This window comes from Rhipicephalus microplus, chromosome 2 (assembly GCF_043290135.1).
Source record: "Rhipicephalus microplus isolate Deutch F79 chromosome 2, USDA_Rmic, whole genome shotgun sequence".
Lineage (NCBI taxonomy): Eukaryota > Metazoa > Arthropoda > Arachnida > Ixodida > Ixodidae > Rhipicephalus > Rhipicephalus microplus.
Genome location: NC_134701.1, coordinates 225,046,056 through 225,057,544, shown reverse-complemented (window position 1 = coordinate 225,057,544; position 11,489 = coordinate 225,046,056). Strand labels below are relative to the sequence as shown.

The following is an 11,489-nucleotide window of genomic DNA, read 5'->3' as shown; positions in this document are numbered from 1 at the left end:
AACACATAACTGAGTTTCTCAGGCTAATAACCTTTTGACCAGCATACAACAAGAATTTCGTCGCGGCTACAGCACAATAACGCAGTTTGTAGAATTTTCAAATGAAATTATGAGTGATTTAAACATTCCTTATCGAATTGATGCCTTATTTATAGATTTTTTCAAAGGAATTCGGCACCGTTATTCGCAGCAAGCTTCTATATAAATGAGAGGTCAGTTTAAATAATCCGCAATTGGTTGACTGGATAGCAAGCTTTCTAAACTCACGCTCTCAATTAGTTTCATTCACTTCCAAACCATCTTCAGTAGTTAAAGCTACATCTGGCATTCCACAGAGCTCCGCTCTGGGCCCTCTGTTATTTTTAATTTTTATAAATGATTTTCCAAGCAGTACTAGGTCCCAAGTTCGTCTCTACGCAGGCGACTGTGTACTTCATCAGGAAATCGCCTCTCCTAATGATCACATCACACACACTTCAGGATTCGTTCTCGCATTTTTGTTCATGGTGCCCAGATTGGCAGATGCGCATAAACTTCCAAAAAACCATAGTTTTGTCATTCACGAACAGCCATTTTCGTTGGCATCATGCATACTACTTCAACAACACTGCAATTCCCCGGGCACAAGCATACAAATATCTTGGAGTTATCTCAACTCACAACATGCAATGGACACACCACATAGACTACACTACATCTAAAGCGCTGAAAAATTAGGTTACTTAAGACGTACGACAGCTACATCTCCGAAATCTACTAAGTTGCTAATGTACAAAACACTCATTCGTCTTATATTAGAGTACACTTCGTGCGTTTGGAATTCATAAAAAGTATGTGATGTATATAAAATTGAATCTGTAAAAACAAAATGTGTTACTATCAGTTTTAATCGCTATGACGATGATTTTTCTCCCTCATCTGCAATAAAATCTTTGAAATTAACACCTTTGTTAATAGGCGTGATATCGACTCACTAAAACTATTGCGCTTTTACGTTCATTCGTCATGCCAGTTATCTATTGACAATTACGTCGTGTATGCTTGTGCTCCACCAACGAGAAGAGGTCACAATCTTAACATTAAGACTTTTTTGCGCGAACTACCAGGTTCAAATTTAGCTTTTTTTTTCCAAGGACAGTTGTTCACTAGAATGATTTGCCTGGCTTTCTTCGTGAAATGAATATATCTGATTTCTTCAGAGTCGTTTGAGTGATATGATTTTTTTTCTCTCATTCTGTGCACGGTTGTGTGTGGGAAGCGACAATATTTATCTATAAGGAAATTGTTGTGATATAGTTGTTAGACTTTGTTGATATATTTTTGTACCCCACTCCTGCAGTAGCCCTGAATTGGGCGCCAGTATTTGAAAATAAATAAATAAAAAGTGACAGCAAGTCGACATGACAGGCATGCAGTGAAAAGCACAAAGTAGTACGTGGGCTCAGCGTGCCGATTGAGCATCTGTGCATTTGAACACCTTAACCTGCCCACACGTATTAGGGGTGGTTTTTGGGTAGTTTCATACCGATTTCTTTGGGACCTTGCACGGGCTGTCGGGCCTTCCACCTCCAGGGTATCCATAAAAAGTAAGCCAGCAGCGCTGAATGGGCCAGTTTATTAGAAAAATGCAATTATACAAACACACACAAAATGCCACGCCCAAGTCTCGCAGAGCCAAGCCGCCTATTTCGCGCATAGACAACGTTCCTAGCTGCAGCAGCGCCAGTTTGGCGACACCTTGGAATATCTTACTGTGTGAAGGCATATATCGTAAAAAAATTTTGAATTGAGCACCGATAAAAATAGACTCGAGAAAGCTTGTGATACAAATACTAAAATCCAAGCGTCGCAATGTATGCCTCGCTGTTTTGTTGCTGTCATCACACACAAAAAATTAGGTAGAAAGAGCTTGAAACATTTAATAAACACAAGATGGTAGGCTGTACCGTAAAACTAAGTGTCTCTCTGGCCGACGCCATAGCTCTCGCCATCGTAAAAACAGAATGTTAAGCAGTTGTCGAACCGATACTTAGGTCCCGCATAAGTGCAAGGATCAATGGATCACAGTGTTGGCGTCAAGTATTGTACTCTGTCTGTAAACATGAATATACGTATGGTAGCCACTGGTTCTGAATTCCTCTAGGATAGAAGACAAATTCTTCCTTTATTTTAAAGCCATCATCATGATGAGCGTATCATACAGCGGCATGCATACAACATCTCTATGTGCCTAGTAAAGAATAGAGAACACCAAGAACGAGATTATCTCAGAGAAGAAATAAATTGAAAACGCATTGATTGACTTTACAAAACAAGTGATGTATATATCTCAGTACGTCTTATTCTAGCAACGCCGCATATACAACTCGATTTAAGTTTGTAAGTTCACCAAGATGAAACCTTTAGTTATCGAACAGCGTTTGTCGCGTTATTCTATCTAGCCATTCTTCATCCGTTACAAACGTCTTCCTACTAGTAGATTGACTTTTAGGGCAATGTTAACTCGCTCCCCGATATAAGTATGGGTGAGCGTGGTGCCAATTAAGCTGTCATTCACTTTATCATCGCAGTTGGTAGCATGCCGCAAACCACTTCTTCCGAATCAGTGGTCGCAACGGAATAATCGTAGGCTGTGTAACGACTGATAGTGATCGATTACAAGTCGATTGCTCACTCGACGCACAGGGACAGACGACGACGGAGCAAATAGAGAGAAATTGTAAACAAACGATGCTCCAGAACCAGCGTTGAGGCTTTCCACCAGTGTTTAAGGGGACATCATGTGCTCTCTGAAGCTGTGCCAATCTTATTGTTAGCTTCGTTTATCGAGTGAATGAATGGGAATAAAAGGACCGATGCGTCCTTATACCACTACCTAACTCACCCAGGTTTACCCTTAGAAAGCGCAAACAAATATCTCTTCCACGACCCAACAAAACATGCCTGCCGACTGTGCAGTAACCAAGGACGTCACAGAAAAGTAACTCACATAAATCGAAAATGAGATAATGAAGGAAAGTGATGAGATTATATTGCTGTGCAATAATAATAGTTACATGTAGAACAGGACAGGGCGATGTGTGCGTAAGTCCAGTGCTTAATATTGAATTGCATAACGGGGCGATTCTTATCCTTGGTTTAGATCTCACTCTGCTTTGAAGACTGCACCTCAAAAATCTTTTGTCCCCCCCCCCCTTTTTTTTTATCATATCTCTAAAGAAAAAGGGTTCGTGTAAGGAGGCTTGGTGTCACAGTACGAGTTCCGAATCTGGCACCGTGCTCTGTAGGAAAGGTTTTCAGTGCCTTAAAATGTGCATATATGAACGGATGCACACTTTGGACGCACCAAGTTGGCGGTCAATGTCGCCGCAGTATTGAACGCGATGCGCGTGCAGACAGCGTGACTCGGCTCAACGCGGGGTGGTAAAAACTCGTTTGGAGTGCATGGAGAGAACTCGGGACATTTTATCGTGAACATCTGCACCTGGTCCCTTTTATTTACTTTCACGTACTTCTTATGCGGTATGCAACGATCACCCTGCCATAATACATTTCATTTCACATAGTTCACACGCGAGAAAAACCTTTGAGCGGCGCTACCCAAACAGTTCAGGGGAAGTTTAAAGAAAGAGTTTGCTAAGCCAGCACCTTGATTGGTCGAATACACACGCTCTTCTGGGCACAAATTTTAATAAAAATGAAAAAAAATTAAACTGGTAAGAGGTCAGGGACCACCAAATCTTCTTAACTCTTACTTTTTATTTATTACCTGTACCATTTTGTCTGTTTGAAACTGCGAGTCAGTAATAGAATTTTAAACACGCTTAGACAACTGGAATACGTTTCCCTGTAGTATCCGAGTATTGAGTGGATTCATAATAAGCTGAAGGGTGGTCGTAATTGACATAGCATTTGAAGGTAGCAGAACTAAAAAATATGTTAGTGGAGCGGGATTTACCACTTCTTTTTTCACTGCATGAAAAAGCGACAGGCAGCGACATGCCTCTTTATCAGCGACATTCCGCTTTCACTAAGACTTCAATAACGTCAAATGCCATATACCACAAGTGGGCAGCGCCTGTTCGTGCATAATGTTCTAGCGAGATAACTCGCTCTTGTGAATACTTGGGCACAGGATATCGGTTGAGGACAGAGGTATCCTGTGCCGGACAAGTTCATCTTACGGTGAAGTGCAGATGAATTCAGGACTGAAAGGATGAGTAATGTCAGCACATCAATTTTTTTAAAGCCACGAGTCTCTCATGCACTGTTACGAGGAACCGGAAATGACTGGTGAATGGAGAGGGAAACATAGAGATATATTTCACATAATGTAAACAATATCGTGCATGAAAAAAAAAAAACATGAAAGGCGTAGCTTACAGTGGCTTGATGAGGGCAAGGTGGATATCCCTGCAGAGGTGTCCGATGTTTCGTGTAGGTTCTCACTAGCCGTTGCCTATTCCCAACCTGGCGAATACCACTTTGGAAAATCAGCGTTTGTAAAGGGAGCGAGGTAAAGGAAAAAGGAGGGAGCAGAGGACAGTTGAAAAAGAAAAAGGAATATAAAACAACGAAATGAGATTCGGTGTAGAGCAAGTTTGATTGCTAGATATAAAAATGATAAGGCATACAACAAATCCACGCTAAAATCTTATCATCATGCACGGATGGATACCCACGGGCCACGTCCAACCACGAGACAAGTGAATGACAGTGTACATGCATAAAAAAATGTAGTTAGGCGACATAGGTTTGTGGCAACGAAGACGTACTGACACATTGAAACATGGCCACAAGATTTACAATAATTGTGACTGAGTTCCGTGAGATCATCTTAACGCTTAGTACGGTGCTGTAGCGGTATATGGTGCTCGGCTGCCGAACCGAAGGACGCAGGTTTGATTCCGGTTGAGGTGGTCGCATTTCTGTGCCGGTGAAATACTAGAGGCCCTTGTAGTGCGCGACGTCGGTGCAGGCTAAAGAACACCAGTCAGCAAAATCTTTCGGAGCTCTCCACTACGGCACCTCTCAGAACCATATCGTGGTTTTGGGAAGCAAAACCTCAGATATTATTATTATCCGAGACATACAGTGCACAATCTAAAAAAAAAGCTCTGGAAGCGAGAGCTACGTTTGAGGTTCCAGATCTTACTGCGATTGGTTCGGACACTTCAATACTTTACTAATTGGTACTAATGGGTAATTAAAAAAAGTTATACCACCACCGAAAGGCGTTGTACTCGGGCTTGATGTCCGGACCGGAACAAATTTTTCAGCAACTAAAAAGCATTATTTCCAGAAAACCCGTATGGATTTCCTCGTAGCTAGCTTCGTTGTACAAACGGGTGGTTGTCTATTCACCTTTCTTAATCCATTCGTCACCTTGTGAGATTCCACAGAACATCCACGGCATCATGTCAAACGGTACATCGGATGCTTTCGAATATTCAAAGTGTGTAATCAATACATTATAGCACATGCTAACGTGCCGAACTAATTGATCCTTTATTGGGAACAACACTGACCAAAGAATAACTTTCAAGAAGCTTGAGTGTGGTGAGCTGACGTCAAGTGGTCAAGTCTAGGTCAGGTCGGGATAGTGTGAGTAAGATTGTTTGGGTAGGTTAGAGAGAAAGTTTTGAGTAGTTCATAGGCATCAAGGAGAGAAAACAAATGTCAGGAAGATTAGAACACCTGTACAACGTGGCAACTAAATACGTACTAATTATCGACAAACGTTGCGTAGGACACTGACAGACACAATAATTATTATGCAAAGCCACGGTTTGACAGTTAGCATAAGCTGAACTTGTTCGAAATTTAATGCCGTGATGCCTTTACCTAAATGATATTGGAACAAGCTTGCGGAGATGTACTTCTTGTGCAAAGCTAATTTTTGCCTCCGTAAGTTGCAAGACAGTGTAGTAAATGGTCTATGGTTAGAGTATATAAAAAACAGTTGTAAAAGTGTGCCTGACAGTTTAACGGAGAAATTCTTTCTCATACTTAAAAAAGATCAAGAAAAAGAAAGGGTTGTTTATATACTTCGAGCTGAGTTTATATCAGGGTGGCCATCTAGCAACTGGTCCCGACGTGTAACACTGGTATAGACGTCTGGTCAGCGGACCGCTAGTTGTACAGACATCCAGATCAGTGTACTTTAAGAATACGAGTCCAGAGCAGTTTACCCATGGTCTGGACGTGTATACTGTTCTTGACGTGTACTTGACTACGTCCATGTACGCCTGAACACAGTCACGTTGAAGTGACAAGTACATGATGGCGACCAAGTCATGCCAATTCTGAGTAGCACTAGTTTGCGTGTGGCTTAAGCCATTTTAAGAACAGAATGGTCGGGAGAGTGTCATGAAACATGGCAGTACTAGGGAGGCCATGCGCTAAGACTTAGCACAGTCGCCTTGCAGGTGGCATCGATCTATGGCACTTGAGTTAAACAAGAATATATCCGTCCCTAACACATTGCCTCTCTCCTAGGCTTATTATGACCCACTTTCCTTGAAATCTAACCGAAACCACAGGCACAGTCTCTATTCGCACTTCAATTATCTTCAGTGAGATAAAGGATATTTCAACTGGTCGGCCATGCTGCTACTCTATCTCAACTCAGCTGAACCGAGTGGCTCAATAAAATTCACATTTTAAGAACATGCTATACTCGCGGACAACTTCCTTTGGCAACAAAGGGAAATCTACAGAGGCGGAACTTCCGCACATGTACCACCACGCTAAGTAGTCTGGTATGTCATGCATTCCGTACCACTATGGAGAGTGACGGCTGTGCGCTATCAGCGTTTCATATCGACGAAGACGCTGCTTGGCGTTCGAAGAGGCGCAGCGACCTCACGCCCTCAAAAACGCGAAGTGACAGCAAATAAAATAAAAAGAAATAAGATTATCTCGGTGCGAGCTCCACAATGAACAAGCCTGCGAGACCATACTTGCCTGCGTGGTGGTGGTGCCAGCAAAAGGGGTCCAGCTTCCCCTCGGGTTCACCAGGTAGGGCGTGGTCGTCTGGTGCTGGAGCGTGTGCTGAGGCGGCCCCCCGTACACCGGCGACGTCGTGGGTCGGTAGCGCAGCGCGGCGGCCTCGTAGCCGGTCGGGGCGTGTTGCTGCGTGCAAGCACGCACACAGGAAGAACGTGTTGCCACCGTCTTAACTACCATTTTCTTCACCGAGCGCTGTAATTAACAGATGCAAAGGCGCCTCGTCATTCACTCTTTGGCCATCTCAGCGTGCACGGGGAACAAAACGTCCTTTCTGATGCGCAGCGTGGATGGTAGCTGATGTTGTGGCTCTAATAAAGCTGCGATAGGAGAAAACTCCCAAGCATTTCCCCGAGGGTGAACATGTTAAGTGCGAATACACGGGGTGATGCTATGAGGGGTATTTATTATTTCGCACTGTTATATTTATTAATCACACTATGGTGCATTTATGGTGTAATGGTTCCTGGGAATCGCGATTTGATCACACGGGGGAGTTTACGTTAACTCACTGGCGAATGCCATTGGATTTTACTTTACTCCCCTCACTCCCCCTCACGACCCGCTCTCGACGGGGAACTCAGAGAGAAGGTGGGCGCGCGAGAGAGAGGGGTGCGCGCGCAGCTGCAGTGAGCGAGGAGTGCGGAGGAGCGAGCGAAGGGGGAGGGGGTATAAGGCGTGTTACTGACACCGATATCAGCGTCGCGTCCGTGGCTTATTCGGTAGAGCGTCGCGCTGCGGCCCGCCAAGTCTTCTTTCTTTTAAAGATAGAGAGAAGACTGCGGACGCCGCCGACGGCGGTGGATGGTTTGGGGTCGCTTATAAAGTGTATTCACACTTAAAATTGCAAACCTTTTTTTTTCTTAATTTTATTCCCGCTTCGTTTCACTTCGAGGAAAGCGCGGATGATACGGAGAACCTTGAACCGTTTATTGCATTGACGAAGCCAGGAGAGTAACGGGTAGCCAGTTTTATGCACCCTCCTCCCCCCGATATATTTTTCAATTTTGACTATGCGTATGTTTACGCACACGTACGAATGTACGAACACGCATAAAGGTTGCTGCTAACCATCCCCATCACCCTGTCCACCGAAAATATGTATTACCACACTTTTCATTCAATGATTTTACCAGGGTGCATGCGCGCGCGCGCGCGTGCACACACACACACCCACACACACACACACACACACACACACACACACACACACACACACACACACACACACACACACACACGCACACACACAACCTTTAAGCGCAGCCACTAACAACACTTTACACTTTGTTGTTTGTCTTTTCGTATTTTTCATTTGCATTCCACTGCAGTGACTAACGCGCAGGTTCTTGTTTGACTTGAAAGGTTGCTATTACGAAAGTTCAACACTGAACAGTCGTCGTTGCACATTTTGCGCACCGAACTTCCTACGTAACTTCTACAGCCTTGCGCACTTTGTATAAAACGGGGTATATACATACACCTCTTCAACATACTGGAAATGTAGACACGTAGGACAAATGTGCCTTCGACACGAGCTCCAATCAATGCCTTTTCAGAGATGCGACTTGTAGTTTTACGATGAATTATTATGGGTAGTTTCATTATAGTCTGGCTGAATTGAATCTAAAGAAGTGGCTTCATGCCGGCCGATGTGACCGCGTGTCATCAACATGAAATGAATGACCTTTCTTATGCTTTAGCTCGGGGTAGTGATCCAATGTTGAAACAATAAAGTCAAATAATTATACAGTGCCTTTGCACTATAAAAACGTGGAGTGCAAATATTTACTGTGTCTGCCGAGAAAGGTTCAACTTGAACCAACAGAACGGGGCTTCTTACATTCCCGTGACCGATTCTCTCACTTCGGGAACAGTATATATCTTAAAGGAGCCCTCTAACTCTGGGAAACATCGGTGCTTACTGCATAACCTGTAGTGGCGCTCACCAGCACTATGATGAGTGGAAATGACAACGGAAGGGACACCTCTGTGATTGGACAAATGTAACGTAAAATAATGTGGCATTGCGTCAAAATATGGGTTACTGTTGCATTCAATTTTTTTTCTTGATTTTTCCCTCAATGCCGAAGAGAATAAAGCTCTCCGATTTTTTTCAGCTTGAAAACTGCAAAGCTGATCAAAGAATGCGCCAAATGCCACGGTGCTGGAGGAAACGTGTCGGGGACGCTCCAGGCGCCGTAGTTTGAAGGAACTAGAGAGTTTTAGGATAGCGCACCGCGAGCCCTTGCTGTGAGGTCTCTGCTATTGCGCATGAGTCGTAACGTGAGTCGAGACGCTGCCCGGCAACGCAACGCTGTGGACGCGCTTCACGTCGGCTCTGCCTTTTATGAATGTTTTCCGCAGTTTTATTAGGTCAAATACCTAGCAATCGACCACCACCGGATAGAGGGGGTCCTTCCGAACGCTTTGACACCAAAAACCTAGGTGAGAGACTCTTTTTGAAGCTTTTTCAATGTGGAAAAACCACCCGAGCTACAAGTGTGCCCAGCTAAGCCTACACCGACAAGGCCGACGCCGGCCTCGGGAAGGGTGATCCACGGTGCCGAGTTGTAAGCCAAGAGACCGGACGCACCTCCGAAATGGACGTAGATGATGCAGAAGTGGGGGAAACTCCAAGTAATGATACCAGAGAGGACGATAGCGATCCAACGAGACGAGACGTTGACGGCGACGCGGAGGGCTGGATCGAAGTCACGTATAAAAGGAAGGGCCGTGTGAGCTCTGGCGAAGAGACAGCACAGAAAGGCACCCGCTCGAGAAGTCCGACGTGCAGAGGTGGGAAGAGCATCGTGAACAAGATTTTACAAGCAAGCAAGATGCCAAGGCTACCTGCAGATGACATCAAGATAATCGTCAGACCAAGAGACGGGCGGAGGATTAGACCCACGTGTAGAGCTAGCCTTGACGAAGCGATACGGCAAGAAGCAGGGGTGAGCAACGACGAAATCTTCACAGTCTGCCCCAAGCCTACACAAAATATCCTGGTGATCAGCACACAGGATGAGAAGACGGCGACGAAATTCGTCAAAATCAAGAATTTAAAGATCAACGGGAGGAAGTACGAGACCAACGCGTACGTCTGAGCACCGGAACACATGGCCAAGGGGATAATCCGCAACATTCCCCTGAAGTACACACAAGATCAGCTTATGCATGCCCTGGTGAACGCGAGGAACCCTTCATTGGCGTACGCCAAGAGACTGGGGAGCAAGACCACCGTGATACTACTGTACGAAGGCAACAGGGTCCCCATGTGGGCTTACTTCAACAGCATCATGATGAAAGTTTCCCTCTACCGGAAGCAAATAGACTTTTGTAAAGAGTGCGGGAGGCTCGAGCACAGGCCCGATGTGTGCCCAAGACCGACAGACAAGTTGTGCCCGGCGTGTGGTGCCAAAAATCCTACCAGAGAACATGAATGCACTCCCAAGTACAAGCTCTGCGGAGACGCACACCCCGCGGCAGACCAGACTTGCAGGGCTAAATTTAAGACCCCATGCTTCGTAAAGCAACGAAGTATGGGGTAAAGCAACGGGTATGGGCTGCGAGGAGAAACGAGGAAGAACTCCAGCGGGAAGCCGACTCACCAGACCAGGACACCTGGGGAAGCAGCAACACACAACCAGCCCGTCAACCCACATCAAGGTCCAGATCTAGATCCAAGTCCAGGCTGGGAGCCTGGGGACTACGTCACTTGGGGTCAAGGTCCAGAAGCAGACCCAGGACCAGGAGTGGGCGGAGATCCACCTCGAGGGGAAGGACGCCCGAAGCGACAACGAAACAGCAAGGAGAACAGAAGACGCCAGACAAGTGGGCTGGTCAGACGTAGTGGCCAATCGCGATTCGGCAAGGTCCGGCAATAATAGTAACGCTAGGGATAATTACAGAGACATAGAGAAACGCGGAGAGGTAACAGAACGGAAAACAAGCTACTCAGACAGGAGCTAGAAAAAGCAAAAAAGCAAAACTGTGAATCAGCTGAAAAATGAACTACATACAGCAAACACTTAATGAAATACTCATGAAAATGCAGATGAAGACGTCACCTCCGTTGACCGCCATCGCAGCCTACTCTACGCCAGCGACCAAAACCACAGGGGAGAGAGAGAATGAGGAGGTAGAAATGGTAGCAGTGGAAACACAGCAACCAGGCGCCTAGCGAAAAATCCCGCTGACGAAGACCAAAGAGCAAAATGACTCAGAAAAAGAGGTCAAGAGGCCCCATTCTAGCTCGAAAAAACAGACGTCCTCAAGGATATGATGAACAAACTGTCGGACAAAATGGAGAAAATGTTCGAGATGCTGGTCGTGTGGCTTAGCGACAGTGAGGCGGAGAGTAAGGCGCTGGCACTAAAATACGACAAGTGGCTCGAAGAGCTAAAGAAGAACATTTCTTAGACATGGCGGGCACCAAAATGAGAAAACTCGTAATATGGCAGTGGAACTCCCATGGCTTC

At 45.3% G+C, this 11,489-nt stretch overlaps 1 protein-coding gene across 1 annotated transcript in view; it reads right to left on the bottom strand.

Annotated features, from left to right (window-relative positions):
* Positions 1-3,248: 3,248 nt before the first annotated feature.
* The window catches only part of LOC142793894 (uncharacterized), a 61,389-nt gene continuing 53,148 nt past the window's right edge, over positions 3,249-11,489 (bottom strand). The window contains exons 6-7 of the mRNA XM_075885820.1: positions 6,967-7,134; positions 3,249-3,281 (exon numbers count right to left, since the gene is read on the bottom strand). Coding sequence (XP_075741935.1) covers positions 3,249-3,281; positions 6,967-7,134 — 201 coding nt within the window. The remainder of the gene's footprint in view (positions 3,282-6,966; positions 7,135-11,489) is intronic.